At 57.1% G+C, this 23,020-nt stretch overlaps 5 protein-coding genes across 8 annotated transcripts; all 5 read right to left on the reverse strand.

Annotated features, from left to right (window-relative positions):
- Window positions 1-110: 110 nt before the first annotated feature.
- Window positions 111-7,520, reverse strand: ABB37_09427 (putative protein kinase; the record flags this gene model as incomplete). Its single annotated transcript, XM_015808887.1, has 1 exon — window positions 111-7,520. Exon 1 carries the CDS (start codon window positions 5,274-5,276, stop codon window positions 111-113), a length of 5,166 nt encoding a protein of 1,721 aa, XP_015652600.1. The 5' UTR covers window positions 5,277-7,520.
- Window positions 7,521-8,355: 835 nt separating this feature from the next.
- ABB37_09428 (serine/threonine protein phosphatase-like protein) lies at window positions 8,356-12,806 on the reverse strand (the record flags this gene model as incomplete). Its single annotated transcript, XM_015808888.1, has 1 exon — window positions 8,356-12,806. Exon 1 carries the CDS (start codon window positions 11,470-11,472, stop codon window positions 8,356-8,358), a length of 3,117 nt encoding a protein of 1,038 aa, XP_015652601.1. The 5' UTR covers window positions 11,473-12,806.
- A 1,132-nt stretch (window positions 12,807-13,938) lies between these two features.
- ABB37_09429 (hypothetical protein) lies at window positions 13,939-15,423 on the reverse strand (the record flags this gene model as incomplete). Its single annotated transcript, XM_015808889.1, has 1 exon — window positions 13,939-15,423. The coding sequence occupies exon 1, from the start codon at window positions 14,203-14,205 to the stop codon at window positions 13,939-13,941; it is 267 nt and encodes an 88-aa protein (XP_015652602.1). The 5' UTR covers window positions 14,206-15,423.
- A 1,184-nt stretch (window positions 15,424-16,607) lies between these two features.
- Window positions 16,608-18,359, reverse strand: ABB37_09430 (hypothetical protein; the record flags this gene model as incomplete). 4 transcript variants are annotated; one of them, XM_015808893.1, is made up of 1 exon in its annotated part: window positions 16,608-18,359. In XM_015808893.1, exon 1 carries the CDS (start codon window positions 17,568-17,570, stop codon window positions 16,608-16,610), a length of 963 nt encoding a protein of 320 aa, XP_015652606.1. In that variant the 5' UTR covers window positions 17,571-18,359. The 4 variants fall into 4 exon arrangements, with proteins under 4 accessions (XP_015652606.1, XP_015652605.1, XP_015652604.1 ...); XM_015808892.1 differs by having other exon boundaries at window positions 16,608-18,356; XM_015808891.1 differs by having other exon boundaries at window positions 16,608-18,215.
- A 579-nt stretch (window positions 18,360-18,938) lies between these two features.
- Window positions 18,939-22,914, reverse strand: ABB37_09431 (putative Sumo1/Ulp2; the record flags this gene model as incomplete). Its single annotated transcript, XM_015808894.1, has 1 exon — window positions 18,939-22,914. The coding sequence occupies exon 1, from the start codon at window positions 22,131-22,133 to the stop codon at window positions 18,939-18,941; it is 3,195 nt and encodes a 1,064-aa protein (XP_015652607.1). The 5' UTR covers window positions 22,134-22,914.
- Between the last annotated feature and the right edge of the window lie 106 nt (window positions 22,915-23,020).

A 23,020-nucleotide genomic window follows, 5' to 3' on the forward strand; every position in this document is an offset into this window, starting at 1 on the left:
GGCGAGAAACAAAAGGTGTCTCGCCAACACGCACGACCACAAAAGAGAAAAAAACAAATGCGGCCAAGAGAAACTTCAACAACAACAACAAGAGCGCATAGGTGGAAGCATCATGAGTCACTCAACATGATATTGTGGTACAGCGATTCGAACAAGTCGTCACCGCCGCTCTTCGCGTTTGAGGGATTTACAAGCGCAGACGAAGGCTTCGGTGATGCTGGAGACTCCACTTTCGCCGCAGTCACCGATGTCTTCATGTCAGATGTGGTGGCCGAAGTAACGCTTGACGGCGACGGCTTGGCCACTGGTGACGTGACAGGTATTTCAGCAGCGGCGTGCTCCGTAGCTTCTGCATTGGCCCCAACAGCAGCACCAGTAGCGACAGCGGGCGGTGCGACATGCACGACAGGCGGCACCGGAGAAGGTGAGTGTGGTGGCGTTGGAGACGACCTTTCGTAATACGCTTCCCTCATAGGAGGTTTGCTACTCCCCCGCACCACCCGCGGCATCACAGTAAACACATCGGGCTGCGCACTGTCCGCGCTGTGTAATAAAACGGCCTCCCCGCCGTCGCGGCTAGTGTTGCTGCGCAGGGGAGTCGTCGCGGCGGTTTTTCGTTGGGGCAGAACAGCAGAGCCCGTCGCAGGGGCGGCCGCTGCGGATCCCGTGGCCTCTGCCTCACCACCCCCTGACGCGGCTGTCCCGGCAGGGTACACGGTCATGAACGACGCGTCTGGCGTGGACGATTTTGAAAATGCGGACCGGCACGGCATATTAAAAGTGGTTTGATTGCCGCTCTTTACCGGGGAAGCGAGGCTGGAGGTGCGGTGGTAGCCTCCGTTGGCGCCGCTGTGAGCGCGATCGGTGAAGGTGGCGAGCGGTGGCTGCGACAGGCCACGCGCCGCTGTCGCCGACCAGATAGCGCGCATGCTGCTATTGGGACTGAACAAGCCATGCGTACTCAGATTACGGCTGCTGCTGCTGTTCACAACGTTCGTGCGAGCGGCAAACGGAGCGTCCCCGCCACCAGAGCCGCCGTCGTCGCCGCTGCGCGAGACCTCCGCCCCTTCGCCGTGTGGCACCAGTGACAGCTTCTCCGCCAGATGCCGCGCATCCAGCAAAAACGGGTGCTCCAGGGCCTCCTTCGCCGACATCCGTTTCAGCGGGTTCGGCTCGAGCAGCCGCCGCACAAACGCAATCGCCTCGCCGCTCACGCCGGACCACCGCGCGCTGTTGCATCGCGGCACCCGCTGCTGCTGTTGCAGGAGGGTCGCCCGCGACGACGCGTTAAACGGGAAGCAGCCGCTCAGCAAGACATATGCGACGATGCCGATCGCGTACATGTCCATGGCACGAGCGAGACCCACCGTGGTGGAGCGACGGGTCCAGCCACGCTCCAGCACCCACGACAGCACCTCCGGCGGGAGGTACTTCTCCGTGCCACACGGCGTCAGCAGCAGCGTCGCCTCTGTGTCGTCGCGTGGCGCAATGTGCTGCGGGGGCGGAAGGCGGGGGTGCAGCGCAGATGGGGTGTTCGAGGCATTCGCGCTGCTGCGACCGACGCCACCACACGTGCCACTGCGTCGCTCCTCCAACGGCTCCTCACAGACGGCATTCGGCACCAGTGCCGGCGATGGCTGTGCTGCCGCCACGAGTATCGACGTCGGACCGCTCTGGTCGCTGACCATCTGTGCAAAAAGGGTGATCGTCGCAGGCTCGTCCGTCGAAGCCGCCTCGCCGCGCGCGCTCGCCGCCTCCTCCTCCCCGTCGTCGCCGTGGTCCGACTCAGAGTCAGTCTCCGAGGCGCTGACGTCGGTGCTGGAGGCGGCGCTCTCCTCCTCCTCGGGGAAGTCGGTGCGGCTGCCCGGTCGCCGGAAGGAGTTGACGGTGTGCGGGGAGGTGATGGAGGCCTCGTAGCGCTCCACCACCATCTCCGTGTTCGCCCTCGCTGCGCCGGCCGAGTCGGCCGTCGGCGCGCCGTTCGCAACAGATTCCACGTCATCCAACTCCTCGTCCAGGTCCAGGAAGCGGGCGAACATGTTGGCGGTGGACGGCATAGGAGACGGCATGCCCGCACGAGAGGAGCCAGCGCCAACGATCGTGTTGTGCGCCGCGGTGCTCGAGATGCGGCAGAGGCGTGGCGGCCAGAGAGGCGGCTGCGTGGCCGGCACCGCGCTGGAGCTGTTGTTGGCACTGCGGGTGGCGGTGAAGGCTGCTGCTGATGTCGCAGCTGTCGATGCTGGGGGCGCCAAAGAAGCGCTGGGGCTCACTGCACCCACGGAAGCTCCTGATAGCACGTTCGGACTTGGGAGGTTAGCGGTATTGTTGCAGCCACTTGTACCCACGCCGGCCGGCCCGACAGGATTTGCCGCCACGGCGCCAGAGGCTACATTCGAAGAGGAGTTGATCGACGCGCTGAAGCTCTGGTTGCGTGTGCCATCGCCGCACGGGCGGGACACGCTAGCCGACACCCCCGCTGTCCGGGTGCGACGCGCCAGTCCGAAGTCAATCAACGTCACACGCAGCAGACGTGAGACTTCGTGCGCCTTGGACGCAATGGAAGCCGCTGCCTTGCTGTCCTGCAGTGGCATCGCGCATGGCAAGCTCCATCGCTCGGCGAAGGAGTCCTCCCCTGTAGCAGCAGCCGCTGGATCTGCCTTGTGCACCGCGTTGCCGAGCACCTCGCACATCCGAGCCGTCGACACCGCGGTGTCCACTTCTGAAAAGAGTAAATTCTCCAACTTGATGTCGCGGTGAATCAGGCCGAAGTTGGTGTGCAGATAGTGAACGGTGGAGACGAGCTGGAAGAGCACCACCGCCGTACGCGCCTCAGACGGCGGCCCGTAGCGAGAGAGGTAATGACGGGCGTCCATGCTGCCGGGGTGGACGCGCATGGCAATGGCAAAGGCATCTGGCGAACGGAGGGCCTCATAGAAGTGGGAGCAGCCTGTGTGGTGCAGCCGTCGCAAAATGGACACTTCACGCTCAATTTCGACGAGCTCCCGACGCACGCTGTTGTTGGCGTTCGTGGATTCCTGCGGCGGCGGTGGATGCTGCGCGCGTGCGGCGGAGGCGGGGGAGTCGACAAAGTCCCCTCGCGCCTTCTGGCGGGCCTTTCGGGGAATCACCTTCAGCGCGACAACGGGCACCACGCGCAGCGGCGTGCGCCGTGGAGCCGTCGCAGCAGCGGCGTCAGGGGAAAGGCTGTTCAGGGCGGCTGGACTGCTGGTAGGGGTGACAGCAGTGGACATGCAATTCGTGTCATCCAGGGTGCGAAAGCGCTGCATGCCGTCACGGCCACGCAGAATGGGCACTGCGGCGTACACCTTGGAGAAGGCGCCTTTGCCGAGGGCGTCAAAGATTGGGTTAAACGCGTAAACATCCTGCAAGTCATCGACGCGGTGGCATAAATGGACCCCCTCCTGTAGCCTGTCACCGGAGCGCAGCGCCGAGGGAAGGAGGTGGCGGTCGCCGCCGCGTTGTCCCGCACGACTGCGCCCACGCTCTGTTGTTGCTGGGGCCTCTGCTGCCGTCGCGGAGACCGAGGTAGCCTCGGCGCAGGAGGCAGCAGCAGCGGCGACGGCGTGTGGGAAGAGAAGTTGCGGGCAGCCACTCTTGTACACCCGTGGCAGGCACGGCACCGAGACGGCGCGCAACGAGGTCCACCGCCGAGGACGCCGTGTACTGTCGCCTTTGTTGTCCGTCCGACTGGCCACCCCATGAGGTGGCTCCGCGCTTCTGTTGGAGGTGTCTGGTGGTTGGTGGGCGGGTTGCCGCAGTCCGGTGGCGGGCGGCAGCGCCGGCTTCTGCGGGCGCGTCGAAAACACTAGACTGGAGATCGTCATTGGCGCACCGAAGTAAAGAGCGTCTTCGCGGTTCACCACGCCGTAGCCAGGTGGATAGGCGGCATCGTCGCCATCCTCATTTGCAGGCGGCGCAGAGGGCACGGTGGCACCAGGGAGCTCTACCCTGCTGTTGTTCGCATTGTTGCTGCTGTCTTGCATCGCGTCCGTCACGGCAGATAGCGCACACGCCTCACCCTGTCGACCATCACGCAGCTGCTGTTGATAGAAAAAGCGCTCAAACCCTCTCAAGGGCAGGTTGGTCAGTGCGAAAACCTCCGCCGAGTTCTCCGCGGCGACGTCGCGCAAGCCCTCGAGGGCATCGCTAGACACGCGTGCCGCACGCAGCGCTGCACGGGGATTCAAATCCCTTCCATAGATGACGAGACGCGGCTCATGGTGCAGCACCACCACGCTGTCCGCTGCCACCGCCGCACCGCACACCTCCGTCATATCGTCAGAGGTCGGCTCCCCTTTAAGGTGAATGGACTGTGACGTGTGCTCCTCCGCACCGCCGTGTCCGCTGCCCAGCTGCGCGCCGGCGGAGACGCCACCGTAGCCCCTCACACGGCGTTGATGTCGCAAGCGCACCGGCAGGGAGGCGGCGCGTGGCTGATAAAGGCGCAGAAGGCGCTCTGCCTCGTGCACCTCCTGTGCGGTGGGGCAGTTCGTTGAGGTGACGGACGCAGAACCGGAGCTCGAGCCGATGGCAGCCATGTTGAGAGGAGGCACCGCGACGGCAGGAGGCGCGGCATCGTTTGGAGAGGTCCCCGCATGTTGGGCGTCGCGATTTGCACCGGGGTGGGTATTGGAGTCGGGTGGGGTGAGGAGCGGCGTCGCGGCAGCCGCGGAGGCCGAAACAGCGGTGCTCGAAGCGCGTTTGTTGTCTAAAAGATCCGATTCCTCCCGTGTAAGCTGCTGCTGCTGGTGCTGCTGGTGCCTGTGATCCGCGTCGTCGACGCTGCTGTTTGCGATGCTCGCCTCTCGCAGAAGCAGCTGCTGGCGTTGCAGGAGCTGCTGTTGTCGCTGGTACTCCGCCCGCACACGGCGTGCCTTCTCCAGCAACCGTGACAAGCCCGGTGCGAGTGGTCGCGTGCCAAAGGAGGAGTAGTTCGTGTAGTTGCCACGAAAAACGTAGTGGTGCACCGGGAGCGGCTGCTCTCGCACACGCCGGGTGCGCCACCAGCGCAGACGATCCACTACCTGGACAGACACCATCGGCACCTCGCTCCCAGGCACGAGTGGCGGCTTCTGTAGGCTCAAGGTCGGCGTCTGCTGCTGCGACGGCTGCTGCTGGCGCTCGTCATCGTCGTTGTCGCTGTCGTCGGGCGAGCTGCTGTGGTTGCTGCCGCGGTCGTGTATGGAGTTGTGGCGAAGTTCGCCGGAGTCGGAGGTGTGGAACCGCCGATCTGAAATGACAGGATTGTCCGCCATAGTGACAATCAAAGGCACTGTTGATTCTTTTTTTGTTATGGACACCGTTCAAGAAAGACCGCGTGAAAACTGTGCTGAGTGGTCGTCTCTTCAAGAAGCTCTGATTTCGCTGTTTCGCTTTCCAGTATGTGTCAAGCGGGGAGTTGAGAGCCGCAGCTGAAATTCCAGAAAAAAAAGTATCTACTTTCAGGTCGGAAGGAGCTACTGAGCCGGAAGGGGAAGAAAATTCTCTTTCTCAGGAAGAAGAGAAGGCCGCCACAGGAGTTTGGCAGGTTTCTGGAAGGGAGGAACAGCCCGCCAGCTGCAAAAAAAAAAGGAGGAGCACGTAAAATGTGAAGAGTCTCGCTCCCAGCAACAAAACAATAGAAGTAATAGTAATGAAAGAAAGTCGCACAAGTAAATAAACAAATGCTGCTCGTAAAACAAAAACAAAAAAGACAATAAAAAGACAGTGGTGGAGAGAAGCAGCAGTAATCAAGGAGAGGATGTAAGCTCCGCCTCTCTCGTTGAAAACAAAAACAACGCCTGCCACGCAGCAGCAAATCTTCTTTCAGGATGCGAGTTCAGAAAAAAAAAAGCGCCGTTAGTGACAGCACAGAGGCTGACAGCACTAGAAAATATTAAAACGAAACGTTCAGAGGAAAAAAAACAAAAGCAGATGTTACACAATAATAATAGAACCTACAAACACACACACACGCGCACACACTAGTAAAATGAGAGGAGCTAAAGCTACCAATATAACGGCAAAGAAAGAGAGAAGAAAGGCTGAATAATATATACACTTCTCTTCCGTCCACTGTCAGCGTCACGCCGTGGTGAAGGTTGAACACACACACATACAGCAAACAATGGCGAAAGCAAGCAAATGATTGACAACCCTTCCTCCTCCTTCTTTTTCCCTCGGTTGCTGTCTTTTTTTTTTTGGAGAGGGGGACGGGATCGGTCAACAACGTATTTTTTTTTGGAGTTTGCTTAAGAGACACAGGGGTACCCGGAAAGGGAAAAAAGAGTAAACGGAGAACGACCGGGATGGTGATTTTCTGTTCCAACTTAATGGTGTTCCGCTCCTTCAATCACGCAAAGGAAGAGGATATCGATGCGGTCTTTCTCTCTTCTTTTTTCTTGCTTTGGTGGGGGGGGGGGAGGCGGAAGAGACCTGATTGTGGTGTACTCCTTGGAAGCAGATAGTTTCTCTTCTCCTTTCAACACGCTCCTGTTGCGTTACCACAACCGTAAAAGGAGAAAAGGGGGAGAGAGAAACGGTGATACTTCGGAGTCGCGAATGTATTTTTGGTGCCTTTACGTTTCTTCCTTCTTGCTCTGATGGAGAAGTGCTTGCTCTTTCCTTGTCACCTCAAGCATCAGGGAACGTGCGCTTCTTTGCTGCACCTGACGACTTGGAATGATAAGAAGTGGACTACCACTGCCGCCTTGATGCTACGGCGTGTGAGTAGAAAAGAAAGAGAACACAAAAAAAAAAGGAGTAAAGAGCGACGCGTACGAACGGATGGACAAGATGGAAAATAGAAAGACTGTGTAGTTGATGAGCACCACGTGATGTACGCGAGTATGGAAAGCGGAAGAAAAGACTTATAAAGAAGAAAGAAAAAAAAGAGGAGGAGGCAGAGTTTAAGCCAATGTGAGCCAATTATAATTTTCTTTTAGGCCGCAGGTGACCCTTTTCTACGTGAACGTTGCGCCAAAGCTGAGAAAAAAAAAAACAAGAAAAACTCGGCAAAGTGGTTGGGGTCAAGACCCCAAAATACCCCCGTGAAGTTTCCGACAGGTAATAACAGTAGATATGTATATGCCTCGAAATTAGAACAAAAGGAGAGCAACATATATATAAAGGAATAGCAGGACCTTATTGCGCAGGACAACGCTGCAGGAACCCGCAAGTCGCACTCCCTGTTCACGGTGGCTTCTTTCTTCAGCGAATTACTCGCAGCACTGATTGCTTCCTTTTCTTTTATGTGAAAATTAAGCTCTGCGCGTCCTCTGCAACGGCGAGCTTGTGTGCGAGGTAACAAAGGTTTTGTAGTTGTTGTTTTTTTAAGCAGCGTAGCGCGTGTGTGGGTGCTCCGTGTCAAGCGCAAAGAGAGGAGGTTGGGGTTGTAATGCAATGTGTTTGTGTGTGGGTGAGTGTTGGACGATCTAATGTATGGCACGTCAAACCGCGCTAGTGCAATCCTGCTGACTTCCAAAGTTATTCTCTGTTTGTTTTGTTTTTGTTTTTTCCCCTGGCAAATGGAAAGGTCACGTCGAGCGCGGTGCGAGAGGGAGAAGGGAAGCAGAAGCACGAGAAGAGGGGCGAGTGCGAGAAGAAGAGACAACGAGGGGAGAAAAGGGAAAGAAGCGTTTGCAGCTGCGCTGACAAAGGAGATAAAAGTACCTTCAAAAAACACACCGAAAGCGCATTTACTGATGCAACATGCCGCACGCAGAAGGCGAAAAGTGTAAGGCGACCACCTACGTTTCGTTCTACTTCGAGATGAAGCCCCCCACAAAAGGAAACCGTAGCGGCCTTCCATTACCTCACGCGTACGTTGAAAGCTAATGCGCTGGCAAACAGCGGAGAAAAAAGAAGGCGACAACTTCCTTCTTACTTCCAGCCAGACTTCAACAAGGAGTTCGTCAAAAGCCGCCGCGTGCTCCGTGAGAACACTACTGCGCTTTTTCTTCTTCTTTCTTTGGCAAGTATTCTATTTTCTGTCCTTAACAATTACGTAGCGTGTTAATCCGGTTAGCTTAGTACGAAGTAAAAAAGAGAATTTAAACGGGAAAAGAGTTTATTAAAACAAAAAGAAAGACGAGTTGAGATTAACAGGGTACACTTCGAGCATTGCAATAATAATAAAGAAAAAGGGGAAAAAGAAACTGATGGGCGCCAACTTTTCTATCCCGCGTCATCCTGTATCTGTCAACCATCCTCGCTGTCGCGCCTCTTCGAAGGTTGAGAGGCACACCACCACAGCAACAAAGAACTTGTGCTGCTAACTCTTCTCGTTGTTGCGGCTGTTCGTAAAGCACGAACGATGCAGTACAGCGAAGCATCATGAACAACAAAAGAACGGCGTTACATGCATACCTTCTCCACCATCTGCACTTCTCCGTTCGCGGCCACCACCACGCACCCGGCGCCGTTTCCGTGGCCCATGTAATTGCTGGTGCTGAAGATGGTCAGCACCTTGCTGCTCTTACTCCAGCGCAGGCCATGCGCCTTTTCCTGATGCGCGCGGAACAGCATGGAGTAGTTGTGCGCCGTCAAGAACGTGTCCACCGCCTTCGCCGAAAACGACACGACGTTGTTGCCGCGCGTGTTGATGCCGAAGCCCCATTCGTTGATGTGCGTGCGTGACGCCGGCGCTGCCCCAGCTGCGCTACCGCGCACGCCGGCACACTCCTCCTCTAACTCCATCGAGGTAGGATCAGACCAAAGAAGGTCAAAGGTGGTGTACCACGCTTTCCGCACCTCCTCATCCGTTGGCTGCGGGAGCATGTCGCGGCTGCGGCAGCGATGCAACAATGGCATGCCTGCCTGCAAAGCGCTGGTCATGTCCGACTGCGTGTGCGAATTCGAGCTGGCCGAGGAGGCGCTGGAAGAGGATGACGCTCGCCCTTCGTCCTGTCCATTCACACTGGGGTAGCTCGCGCTGCTGGAGCTCGAGATCAGCTTCCGCGACTTTGCAGAGTGCGCAGCGACAAGAGGCCCGGTGGTGCTGCCTACTGCCGCGGCCGCCTCCACCGCCTCACGTCGCGATGCCGCGGTAAACTCCGGTGGTGCCATGGACGGGTATCGCCGCCAGAGCGCCGGCAGCTCCTTCTGAGCGAAGTGGTCCGGCGCGCACTCTGGGTCGTCCTTCGCCATCGGGTTGTTTGGAAAAAGCGTCAGCATGCGGGGGAAGGCGAGACTGCGGAGGGCACTCAGCGCGTTGTCTTCGAGCGGGGGCCGGTCGAAGCGGGGGATGCCGCCGTGGGCGCAGAGAATGCGCTCCTCGTGGGCCTCGTGGAGGGAAGGGTGCCCACGTGCGAGCGAGGCGTCCGCGATGGCTCTGTCGCCTGCCGTCGCGGGGATGGCTGCCGATGTCGTGTCGGCTGCCGCCGCGGCAGGCGTCGTGACGGGGAATGACGGTGGTAGAAGGGTGGAAGGGCTCTTTGACAGAACATTGTCTCCGCTTTCGCCGCTGGCCACATCCCCGCCCGGGTGGAGGAGGTGAGGTGCGGTGTACGGCGAGGAGGAGGAAGAGAAAGAGAGGGGCACGTCTTGCGCTTTTGCAGAAGAGGCCGGCGCCTCTGCTGCTGGGGTTGCGTCGTGCAGCAGCACCGCCGGCTGGCTCACGTACAAGTTCGGGTGCGTGGCGGTTTGTTGCGAGCGCAAGAAGGCGATGTTCGGCGTGCTTGGAATCACCAGCTCCGCCGCCAGCGGTAGGTACTTGAAGAGGGCCGTGACTTCTTTGAACAGCTTCATGCCTTCCATGTAGCCAAACACGGTCTGGCACTGTCCGAGGAAGCAGCCGCGGCCGTAGGTCTGCAGGTCGCCACACACAACGCGGTCTTCGTGGTTGCCGCGTAGCATCACAATCTTCGACGCGTTCATGATCTTCAGCGAGAAGAGCAGGATCACGCACTCCAGCGAAAAAGGGCCGCGATCGACGTAGTCGCCCAGGCAGAGAATATTTGCCGGGGTGAGGTTGAAGTCATGGAAAAGAAGCAGTCGCTTGAGAAAGAAGGACAAGTCTTCGAAGTTGCCGTGGATGTCGCCAAACACGTATGCCGGGGCGTTGATGCGAGGGAAGAGGCCGTGATGGGGGGAGAGGGTCTCCTGCTCCAACAGTGGTCGCACCTGCGCGACGACACGGTGGCACAGGCGCAGAAAGTACTCCTTGCTCTCGGCGGTGCTGTAGTACAGGAACGTGCCGCCAATGTAGTTCCGCGTGATGTAGTGGTAGGGGCTCTCCTCCAGCTTCGCCACCGGTGCGAGGCAACTACGCAGGACTGCGGCCGGTATCGGCGAGTGAGGTGGACCGTGTCTGTGTAGTGCGTGATGGTGGTGGTGGTGGCCAGAAGAAAGCGACAACATGCTGGAGGAGGAGTGTGCGTGCGGCAGCAGCGGCTGGCCATGTCGCGTAGCTGCCGTCTGCGCATCCGATAACGCGCACAGCACCGCCGACGAGGAGCGTGACGAGACTATGCGCTCGTTGCTTGCCTGCATGCACCACTGACGCTGCTGCATAGGGGACGGCGTGCACGGCCGGGCCAGTGAGCACTCCAGCGGTGGCGCGGTGGTGATGGTGCCTGGGTGGTGGGCCTCCCCTTCCTCAACAGCAGCCTTATCGCGGGTGGAGCAGGGCAGCATGGGCACCTCGCCCACATCCGCGTCCGCCGACGGATCGCTCGTTGCACCAAATGGAACGTCTTCCAAGACGTCATCGTCGCCCGCCTCCTCTCCGTCCTCTGAGCACACCGTCTCCGTTGGCCTCCCAAGAGGCGTGTCCTGATGCTGCTTGACGGAGCTGCGCAGGCGTCGGGTCAAGTGCGAGATGATCCGTTTTTCGTGGGTGACGACGGTAGCGAAGGTGTTGGGCGTAGCAACGCTGTCCGCGGTGAAGGCCAGAGTCGGCGACAGCGCGTGCTCGTCGTCCTTCGTCACGCTATCAACAGAAGCGCCAGCACTAACAGCCCCCATCAACGCCGGGTTCATTAAATCGTCATGGAACGACGAGAGTCCTGTAACGGCAACAGTGGCAGCAGGAGCAGAAGCCGTAGTGCTGGATCGACCATCAGGGCCGTACCACGTAGTCGCCGGCCCATGCGTCGGTCGCAAACACGGTGTGTCGGGTTCTGCGGGGGCGGGCTGGTTCTTCAGCGAAAGCAGCTCCTTTAACGAGCGAATCTCAGGCACTCCGTTGCCGCACACGCAGCGCACGTACGGGTTCATGCGGATGGTGCTCGTGTGGGGTCCGTAAAGGAGGGCGTTGTGGTAGACAGGTCGGTCGTCCACACGCTCCGCCACGTGCGTAGAGGGGTTACAGCCCAGCAGAGCACTCGTCGTTTCCACTGGACTGGCGGGGGTACTGGACGGCGAGGACGGAGCGCAAAGCTGCGTCGTGTGCGTGGACATCGCAGCAGTAGTCGAAGCCGCGGCGGTGCTGGTCTTCGTGTCACCGGTGATCCCCACCATGCTCAAGGGCATGTGCTGCGGGTGAGAGAGATCTTTGTGAACTGAACACAGAAAAATGGCCTCTATTTCTTCTTTCTCTTTGCTGTGGCCGTTGCACGCATAGAAGAACTGCCAAAAGCTGACTACAGCGCTTGAACGAAAAAAAGAAAAAGAAGGGAGGCAGCTCTCTCGCTGTTTCCTTCCTCTTAATGCTGCGCCACACAATCGTTTAATCGGTTTACTGTCACAAAGGAAGAGTTTTCGTTTTAATCTCTACTCGTGGGACGAGTCAAAAAGACAGGAAAATAATGATGGTGGTTGCTAGCAAGCACCTTGAGATGTATATAAAAAAATCTAGCACTTACCCAACAGTGGGCGAACTTCGTGACAGCACGCAACGCTGCGACACTGAGGAAACCTCCTTCAACTGTGCTTCGACGCATAAAAGGAAAAGGCGTTACGGAAATCCCCTTAGTGAAACCGCGCGGCTCCTCATAGAGCGGGAAAATATTTTTTTTTTAAAGTGAAGGGGGGGAGTTGCTCACAGGCGTCGTCCCCCACTCGCAAAAGACAGAAGAAGAAACACGCAAACACACAGAAGAGGGGGGACTCGTGCAGTGCGGGAGACACGAAACACGAAGTTCCAGGCGAAAACAAAGAGAAGGGAAAAGCAGCACTCTACCCGTTACAACAGATGAAGAAGAACAATAGGTGCGCTAAAAGAAACAACGGATAATCGTAAGTTTATTTAGAGAGGTTAAGCGCATTAATCGGAAAGCATTTAAAAAAAAAATGATCAACAAGCAAACCAAACAAGCAGAGCAATAAACAAGTAAATAAAAATCGTTGCTGCGTCGGAGCGCCGGTGAAGAGGACGACCGCAAAGAAGCTGTCAAGAAACTTTTCGTCACCATTCAATGAATTACACGAAATACAATAATTACTTTTTCTTCTTTTTTAACGGCTTTAGAAGTGGCAAAAGCACGCTGAGTTGAGAAAGAGAAAAGAGAAAAGAAAAGTCAGAATGTCGATGATCGAGTCGAGCCGTCTTGGCTCAGCGAACGATTCTAACGGAGGCGTATCGTCCTTCCGCCGCTGGAGCCACCTTACTTGCTCGAATCAACGTGTTGCGGGAGAATATGATCAAGGGGGAACGCGCCAATACCTCCCTTTTGCAGTGTACTGTTCTCGAAGGGAACTGCACAGCAGAAGAAAAAAAAAAGAGAAAAAAAAAAGAAGCGAAGAGTACACCGCTGTGTTACATCGAGTTATTCAGTGCGCATATTACTTCTACGCACGCATCTACGCACCGCGAGAGAGAGAGAGAGATGTTCGTGTCGACGTGGCGGGTACAAAGCGAAGCAAGCTGTTTGGTCGTCGTTGTTGTTGTGAGAATGTGTGAATGTTCGATCGATGAAGGTCGTCCCAAGAAAGACAAGACGTTTGCAGAAAGGGAAAAAATATCGAAAGAAAGAAAGGGAGGGAGGAGACGACGACGAACAAGGTAACGCCATTCCATTCGAGCTGATGGACGTCATGGAATTGCAAGAGAGCTTCTTTTTAAGTGCGTATCTTAAATCTTCGGTTTCTCCTTCACTGTTGTCACTGTTGTCCTTTTTGATGAGTAAGGAGAGATGCGCGTTCAAGAAAAAAAGCCTTCCTTGCCGTCACCAGCAGTCAATAATATATACTTTTCTATCGCAAAGTCCTCCCTATGGCGTCAACGTGCATGTAGAAGAACGTAAAGAAGTTCCGCACTCACGTCCGCTCTGCGAGAGGGCACGCGTGACGTAGCGCCGTTTCTCCGATATGACGCGGAGCTCCCCGTGTGCCCAACAGAACGTTTCAAAGTACGGCCTCTTCTATGAGCTCCTAGGCGGCTATTCGACTTTTGATTTCTTTCCGAGTGTGTTACGTGTCAGAATCGACTTAGTGTTAACGAAAACACGGCAGCTCCATCTGATCGAGTACTTTCCTTCTCTGACACTTTTCTTTTTATCATTATTAACTGCCGCATCATCCATGCCTTCCGTAGCCCCGCAGCTTTCCAACGGCGACGCAATTGTGGTCAAAAGAGAAAAGAAGCATTAGTGTCATTAGGTTCCAAAACCGGAACACTTCAAACAGGAGTAAGTGAAAGATATGCGTGCCGCGTTGCTGAACACCTTTCCGTACACATCCAGAGAACAAAAAAAAAGGCGAAGCATCATACAGAAAATCCACAGATTTGACCAAATACACAAAGATGTGCACCCAGCCTTTCTTTTCTTCTCCCAGCAACTGTGAGCTCATCCACACACACACACTCTCTCTCATCTTCTAAATGTACCAAGCCAGCGCTCTCACGCTTTAGCACACTGAAGCGAACGAACACGTCAACGCAAGCTGCACGCTCCACCACCTTCAAGGGGGGCCAACACACGTTTACTACAATTGTTTCTTGCTCCGCCTTAACAGCATGAGAGATCCGCCTCATTACTTGGGAAGCGCATCTCGCCTCTACCTCCTCTGCGTTTGGGATGCCTGCGCCTCTGCACGCTTCTGCACAACGTCGTACAGTCCACTCTCCCGCCAGTCTTCCGCAAAGTAGCTGATCATCAGCCCCAACGGCACAGGAGGGTTCATCTCCTCGTAGTCCGAGTCACCGGACAAGACGTCGTCGATGTCGCTGATGTTCACATCCGCCTCCGAGGCGAGCGGAGGCAGCTTCGGCGGATTCTCAGGCTGGTGCGACCACGCCTTCTGCAGCGCGTTGTAGTAATCCATGCCCACGGGCACCTCCGCGATGGGCACCACCGCCGAGACGCCATTGAACGTTGCTGTGGTCACTGCCGCTGCTGCTGCTGCTGTTGTTGAGGAGCCGTTCCCGCCAGCGCTGGGCACCGCCAAATGGTCGAACACAACCCCGCAGCTGCGGTTAAAGGGAAACGGCGCGTAGTCGCAGTCCACCGGCACAAGACCTTCTGCTCGTCGGATGTCGTCGGCGTCTTGGGAGGAGGAGGACGACCAGGATGCAGTGGAGGAGACGGAGGAAGAGAGCCGTGACGGGTTCAAGCCGGCCTCTGCGACGAGCTGCGAGCCGGGATGATCGTCGCCGGCTTTTCGCCGTCGCGGCTGCTCCCGTCGCCGTGCCGCGGCCTCCTCTGCCTTCGCCGCCTTGTCGGCTTTGCTTTTCTCTTGCTCATGAACCCAGTCCAACACCAACACCGATTCGGTTTGTGAAAGCCATGAAATTGTCAGATCGCGTGCGTTGCCGAGGTTGATGGGGCTCGGTGTGCACCCCACCGGCGCCACCGGCACGCGAGCTGCAGAAGAATACACACCCGTCGTTGTGGAGAAGGGGGTGGGGGGAGGGGGGATCTACGAAAATGAGAAAAAAACGGCGATCCGCTATCCGCCACGTTGTGTGACGTAAAACGTCAGAGTGCGGGACGTGTCTGATTCAACTTGCAAAACGTTGGGTGCAGCACCTCGTCCGCAGTTACACCACAGGAGGAGATGCGCACTACTAGAATTCTACAAGTGGTAGACTTCTGTTGCCGAAGGGTTCGATCTTTCCTTCTAAAAAGACGATGCGCGAACCGCACAGGCGAAGAGAGAAGAGGCGCTCCGCCGTCAAGACAAAAAAGAAAAGAACGGAGGAGACCTCAATCGGAAACGACGTGCTGCACAGCAACACCACCGAAAATAATAACAATGGCTTTCCTGTGCGGAAGTATATAGGTGTCACACGGGGAGCGAGGATGGCGATTTGAAAGAAGGAAGAAAAGAAAAGGCAGACCCTGGAACGAACTCAAACTAAGAGCCAAAAGGAAAAAAGGAAAAACGGATCGGGGAAAAAAGGCTTGAGGCTGACACACCAACCACGTGTCGTCGTCACTCTTGTCTCACCAAGCAGCCGCAAGTCGGCAACGTGCAGAGCGACCACCACGGGATACACGTGTATGTGTGGGTGTTACACGTGCTTTCATTACATATATATTCTTTCGGTAGAGAAGATGAGAAGTAAAGGAGGAGCGGGATGAAGAGGATGCGTCGACGCATGCAAAACAACAACGCTTGCCAAACACACCGCAAAGACACGGATCGCACAGGCTTGAAAAATTGATCCGCGAAGAGTGGGCTTATCACTTTGGGGTGGGTTGTTTGTTTCGTCCGCATGAAGACGCAAAAGTACCGCACGAGAAGCGTCAGCAAAAGTTCTCTTCTCCATGTGCATCGGTGCGAAGGCACATTCATTCCACGTTAGATCCAACTACCTTGAGCAGGCCAACGACGCTCCTTATCAGCATACTTCTTGCACGTCTGTGTGTTACCTTCTTTGTGGCGTGGGAAGAGAAATTGGAACGGGCCACTCGCTCTTGCTTTCCCGCTCGGCCATCGTCCTTTTTAAATTGCTGCTTTGTGCCTCGCAAAGACGTGCCACACATTCGTAAACACACATGCAGAGAAGCGACAATCGAGCAAAAGGGAAAGGGTCTGAAGTCGACACTCGTACGAGTAGGAAGAGCACTCGAAGCTCTCAGTCCAACGCCAAATCGCTGGATACACAAACACACTCGCACATATATGTTTTCCTCCCTCCTGCGACGCAACGGTGAGCCACGCGGAAGACGCAAATAGAGCGCACAAACAAAACGTGTGCAGTCGTGTTTAAAATAAATAATAAAATCAAGTCAACGTGTAACACATCCACAAGACATCGGCACCGTTTTAAGAGAAAAATAATCAAAAGATGGTCAAGGCGAAGCAGCTTTAGCAGAGCCGTAAATACCTTGAAAGGTAAGCACACACACACACACCGAGGCAAGCAAGGAAAAACAAAAAAAACGCACATATGAATTTACATCCAACGCGATCATTACCGTTCAAATGCCTATGAGCAGCAAGGAATGAAAGCGAAATGAAAAAGAAAGCTCTCGCCGCCCAGCTGTGGCACCGTAAAACAAATAAAAAGAAATAACCAAAACTGGCAGTAAACATCGCAGCACACTCCAAAAAAGTCCACACATTTGAAAAGGGAAGAACAGGGAAGAACAGGGAAGAACAGGGAAGAACAGGGAAGAACACAAACAAAAAAACGTTGTCCGATGCACACGCACAACGAAATCTGCAGACAGCAACAACAACAAAAGAGAGAGCATACGCAAGAATTCACCCGAGGATTATCAGCGGACTGAGTTTCCATGTTCCGCTTGGTCAAACAAACCCTCCGCGCGCCACTGCGGAACAAACAAGTCGATCATGTACCCCAGCGGGACCGGTGGGCTCAGCACACTGCAATCGGGATCCGCCACCGCCTCCAAGATCAGCGAGTCATTCAGGTCCTCCTCCTCCGTCGCGGGCGGCATGGAGCGCGCCTCCGGCGTGGTCCAACGGGTCTGCAGGGCGCGGTAGTACTCGATGCCCACTGGCAGCGCAGAGATGACGACGGGGGAGCATGGGGAGTTTCCAGCAGACGGCTTCTTCGACCCACCGCGCTGGTCCGTCGCTACTTGGAGGCTAGAGGGCCACGATGGCGAACGACTCAGCGATGAGCCGGAGCCTGGAAACCCCGGCTGGGCCCACGTGGTCGGAACACGGAAAATCAAGCCCGTACTGCGCCCTGTCGTCGCTGGTGCGCAGTCGCAGTTCAACGGGACAAGGTTGCCGGCGCTGGAGGCGACACCAGGCGTGGCTTGATCACCTGCGGCGGCGGTGGGGCTGCCACTGCTGCTCTGTTTTGCGCCAGGGGATGCGTGGCCGGAAGAGTCACCGGAACTCCCTGCCGGACCGCCACCGTTACTATCGCCATTTCTCCTCGGCTGCGACCTTCGTAGGCCGGCTGCAGTGAGCTTTTGGCGCTCGTGGTTCCACTCCGTGATCAACGTCGCCTCCGTGTCTGGAATCCAGGTAAGGTCCGCACCGAGCGTCCTGATCGACTCTATTGGTACGGGCGTGCATTTCACCGGCGCTGCGGGAATGTGCTCCGGGGCGCTGCCATAGGACGGGCCCATGGTGTTGGGCCGAGGGTTGTTGGAGGTGCTGCGGCAGTCACCGCCGGCGAATGCGTTGGACAGACCGCTGCGCTTCCGCTCACGGCTGCGCGCCGCCCCTGCAGCAGCGGCGTGTTTACTCGATTCGCCGCCCATTTGCTTCTAAGGATGTGCGCACCACTAAAAGACCACGGAATCTGCAGTAACCGTTGTCTGTATGCACGGCCAACAACACAGAAAAGTGTGTCGCAGACCGCTTGAACAAAGTACAAATTTAGAGGCCGACGGAAAAAGTAAGCTGCAGCGCAAATGAATGTGTCACCGCACTCGTGCTTTCTTGAATTCAAGATTTCCACACAACCTAAAGAACAAATTATAACGGATAATACGATGAAAAGACGAGACTTGGAAGATTAAAAGGGAAAAAATTGGGTGAAGGTGTGCAACCACGATCTCAATCTTGCCGTCTGTGCTGTAGTTGTTGGTCAGTATCAATGTCACACCTCTCACTGGTCACAAAAGAAAGCAAAGGGCTCGTTAAGAGGAAATTCAGTTGCGCTAACAGCAGGGAACCAGAACCTCAACAGAAGAAAGCTGCGAGGCAAAGAGAAGAAAGTGGAATATCACTCCTACACAAACTTCGGGGAAGTATAACGTGCTTTTGGTGAGGCGATTAAAAGAGAAACGAATGCCCTTGATACGAGGAAGACTCAACCGACCTCGGCGATAGTACAAAAATAGAAGAGAGTTGACAAGGGAAAGAGAAGAAAAACACGAATCTATCGATGGATGAAGCGCTTCTGGGATTGACAGCCAAAAGGGAGGGGGGTGCAGAGGAAAACAGATAGGAGAAACGGAGGAGTACTTTTCTTCTCTTCTCTTTCTCCTTTCATAGCGCGTCACAACTGTGAGAAGCGGAGCAAATCGTTTTGTTCTTGGTGCTGCTGCGAAAACGGGTTGAAGGGCGAAGTGAAGTTTCAGAAAACGACGGCGACGTTCGAAGACATAGCAATGAAGGAAAAAGAGACGACAAGAACGATGGAAAATAGTAAGCCAGCTGAGAGCGTAAATGTTTGAATTCATTTCCGTCCGCCGTCTTCGTCGCGTCGACTGCTCCAGGAACCACCGACGTAGGTTTTGGCCGAAAGAAGATCTGGACATGCCTGGGACCCGAACGGAAACGCATTCAAGTTATGGCGGCTTTTTGCTTCGCTTACCCGTCACAACTATTCTTTATTGTTACCCATTCGCTAACCATGTATGGGGTGGGTGTGCATAATTATCTTATTCTTCTATTTTTTCCGTTATTAAAAAAACGCAGAGCGCACCAACACCTTATCTGTATCACCCACCAAGGCTCACGCCCCGTTGGCCCCATCCTACACCCGCGAGTCCGAGTGCGTTGCATACACGCAGAAGCAGGCATTTCAACGTGCGACCATTAGGCTCTCGGTGTACGTGGTTTTTTTTGTTGTTAACCCCAACCTTCACGATCTCCCGTGTACGCAGCGCGCGCGTCGCTCTTCAAACGTCCGCGGAAGATGACGTGTGCTCCGTTGGATACCGACGCAGCAACTTCTTGCTGAGCAGCTCCAGCATCATCACCTGCCGCAGCAGCGTGACGTCTCTCTGGGTAAAACTCACGGCCACGCCGTGCGCCACGCACCACGCCACCTGACACACAAACACACCGCAATCGTAGCCGTTGCGTTGTTGTGGTATGTGCGCAAAGCCGTCTGTGAACCACTCCACCTCGGTGTCGGTGAGCATGGACGAGGGCAAGACAGTGGCGGAGGTCAGCGATGCATTACCTAGACACAAGAGGTCGCGTCGCGGAAGCTTTATTGACTCGCCTTCCCCATCTTCCGTCTGCCTCGCTCTTTCGTTTAGCTGCTCCTCTTGGTGTCGCAGCCGTTTCGCAGCGCGGTGCAGCTCCGCGATGGAGCCGTAGGGTCGCAGAGAATCAAGCGGTGAGCGACGGGCGGATGCGGGGGCGCTACTCCTCCCCTCCTCTGTCGACGAAGGCGTGTACGCTGCCGCGACAGTCAAATTGTTGCTCTCCTTCACATCAGCGTTGGTGGCCGCGGAGTCGTCCACTGGAAGGCCGTAGTGGCGCTGGCCCTCACGCCAGACGTGCGACAGACGTTCCAAAATGACACGCCCCCGCTGGCGTGCGCGTTCGGCGCGGCTCATGGAGTCGTACATCACCCATCGCCGCTGATCGCGGTAGTACGCGACGAGGGCCCAGTGCTGCGCCTCAATGTTCACAGGAATCAGCACTGCCCGCACGCACTGCAGATCTGCCGCGTTGAAAGGTTCGAGAAGGTGCTGCCTGCGCCGCAGCCATCGTAAGGTGGCGCAGTTGGCTGCCAGAGGTGGCAGCGGATCTGCACCATCACCACCAACACCGCCAGTGGCAGCATTTAGGGTCAGATCCAGCTCCACCTTGGCGTAGAAGTGAGTGCCCATCGAAGCAATGCTGTGCGGAGCCGCCGTCATCCACTTCGAATGCGCATCGAAGTGTCTCAGCTGCTGCTGCTGCGACTGCTGTCGTCGACGGTCCTCGGCATCCTCGCACAGCAGCTGCAGGTAGTTGTTGATCACCTGGTCATTCAACCACGTGTCCGCGCTGAGGGAAGCGAGTTGACGATAGGTGATGGTGTAACCTCCGGTTTGAAGGGCGGCGGCGGTGACGTCGCTGTCGTGGCGCTCGTAAACGGAGGTCAGCGCACGACGATCGGCATCGTCGAGGCGAAGGCTGGACAAGGAAACAGGGACACGACTGCGGATGTGTTGTAAGATTCCCGTGAAGGCAAGCGCCGTCGCGGTGCTGCTTGTATGGAGGATTCCTGCGGAGACACCTTGCGGTGGTGGGCTGGGCAGGTCGGCGAGCTCGCTCAGGAGCAGCCGCTCCACCCACTGCGACAGCGCACGATCGGCCGCGCCTTGGCGCACACCGACGACCGCGTCCACCTCCCGCCGCACCTGAGCGCTGCAGACCTCACGCATGATCTCTTCGTATGCCAAGCGCACTGCGGCGTCGTGCGGCGTGTGGGTGGTGTTCAAAAGAAGGCTGCGAAACGCATTCGACTCGTCCACCGTCGCAGTCATCGTCATCGTCGCTGAGGTCGTGTTGCGGCCTCCCTCCTGCTGCTGGAGCTGCTCGGCTGCGGTGCCACCCTCTGCTCTCGTCTCCGTCCGATAAGTGAGATGGCGAGAGGATACGATAGAGGGCGTGTCGCTTGTGGAGACGTTGGAGTGGCCCGCAGCCGCATTACTTTCCTCTCCCCACAACGCCGAAGCGCCGATGCCCCCACCAGCACGAAGGCTTACGAGGGCTCTCACACTTGCCGCAAGCTGCGCCAGCGCATCCGCGTTTGCGCGCCCACGCTGCGCAGTGCGAGACAGAGGCGTCGTCTCTGTGGCGTCGTCATGCAGCGATGTAGCTGCCCCCTTCTTCTTCATGTTTCCGTCTTCTACCGGATCGTTCGGCAGCCGTCGTGAAGCTGTCGCGGTGTCAATCGCCCGTTGCAGCGCGGCCCGTACCAACGCACGCTCCGTCGCTTGTGTAGGCTCGTCGGTATTGTCATCGTGGTCCGTCCCTGTCCCACCAGCAGCAGCAGTAGCAGCAGAGGAGGCGACCCACGGCAACGCCAGCTCCCATGAAGAAGGCGTCCTCCCCAGCAGCGTTCGCTCCAACTCCGACCTCACACGCGCAACATCGACTACGCTCTGAACACCCGCGCTTGCATTTTCCGCCGACGCGCGAAACGGCTCCAACGCCTCTGCCGCAGCGCTACGGCGCGCTCCATCAGTGCCGCCGTCTCCTCGCTGAGAAAAGCGGTGCCGCCACCGCTCACCGAGAACTGCACGCCTCGCCGCCTGCAAACGACGCTGTCGCGCCAACCAACGGGCGAAGCGCGCGCGTGACTTCGCCAGCAGCCGCGATGCGCTTCGAAAGGACTCCTCCGCGGCCTCCACCGCTCGTGCCGACGATGAAGACGCGGCGGTAGCAGTGGAAGAGCTATTCGCGTCACGACGACGCAGACCGCGAATCCACGACAGGGTGAAGCTGCCATCGTCTGCCACAGACGAGGCGGCCGGAGGGGCGGCGCTCCGAATCGGAGGGCTGACGCTGTGGGAAGTCTTCTCCTCGCCGTCGGTGCGGTGTCCTGCGTCGTCGTCGCTGCTACTACTGCTGCTGTCGTCGCTAGAGGAAGAGGAGGACGAGGAAGACTGTGGAAAGATCCGCGTGTTGCCGCTCAGCGGTGCCGCTGCGGAACGATAAAGAAGCGGCGTCGCTTCCGTTCCCGCGCCACGGGAGACTCCGTCTGCACTCCACGAAGTCCCCAAGTCGCCATCTGTGCTGTCACGGCTACCGCTCCGTCCGTTCTCCACGTCTTCCTCGACTCCATACGTGGAGCGGCGATGGTGACGGCATGTCGTGTTGACGATTTCAACGCGAGACGTCTGCCCGCCGCCGCTGGAGAGCGTCAGAGAACTCGAGAGTCGGCCGAGGAGGTGACGACCGGCGTGTCCCAGCCATGACGTAGGCCCCGCCGAGGCGCCTTTCCACCGCCCCTCCATGGGCCGAGTTCGCTGCATGCGAATGCTGCCGTGCCGCTTACCAGCTGCGGCGGCTGCGTGCCCTCCCCATGTCTGCTTCCACCACGACTGCACCGCGCGCACCACCGCACTGCGCTCGAGCACTCCATTCATTACAGCTTTCGCGGTACGACGGAGAGTGCTCGACGGCGACGATGCACCCCCTCCTTCTCCTCCTCTTCCGCTTACTTCTTGGACGTGACGGTGTTGCTGCCGTTGCATGTGTTGTCGCAACGCTGCCGCGGTTGCTGTGGCTGCAGCTGCTCCGTTGGCACCGCCGGAATGCCGCCAGCAATCTAGACGGCTCTCCGTTGCGCGGTAGCGCCGCACCAACGAGTCCAGTACGACTGCACTGGGCGACGGCGTCGAGGAAGGGGACGAGGAGGAGGAAGATGGCGCTGAGTTTGTCGTGTACGCAGACGACTCGCTCGAGGCCACGGCGAGGCCTTCGGTGTTGCCGTCACACCTTTGCAGCTCCGTGGTCAGCGATGCCCCGCCGCGTGAAGGTCGTGGACCGTCACCTGTCGGTCCGCGGTGTCCGTCCGCGTTCGTGACCGCTGCCTGTGCGAGCGCCTTCCTCGATGCACGGAAATTGTGCCGACGAGCATCAAGCAGCGCGGTGGTGGGCACGGCAGCATGCGGGGGGAGTTGGATCACAGGACTCCGCGTGGCTCTACCTGCAGGAGACGACGCAGACGCCACAGGAGGCGCTGGATTTGCCGGCTCCTCATCCCGCCTTTGATGTTGGACCGAGGACGAAGACGAAGAAGCAGAGTCCGCAGACGAGGACATGTGCGCACGTTGCTGCTGTGTGCGCGTCACCATGAAGAAGAAAACACTAGCTAATCTCTAAGGAAAATGCTTTACAAAGTGCACGCAACATTAGAAGTGGCTCTGAGGGGGCAAGGAAGGGGAGGAGTTGCGTGCTACTTCTTCAGAGAGTTAAATCCAAGCGAGGCGGCTGAACGCCAAGAGTGGAGAGGCGAATCCCTTGTGCCGTC

Source organism: Leptomonas pyrrhocoris (assembly GCF_001293395.1).
Source record: "Leptomonas pyrrhocoris isolate H10 chromosome Unknown, whole genome shotgun sequence".
In the NCBI taxonomy this organism is placed as follows: Eukaryota; Euglenozoa; class Kinetoplastea; order Trypanosomatida; family Trypanosomatidae; genus Leptomonas; species Leptomonas pyrrhocoris.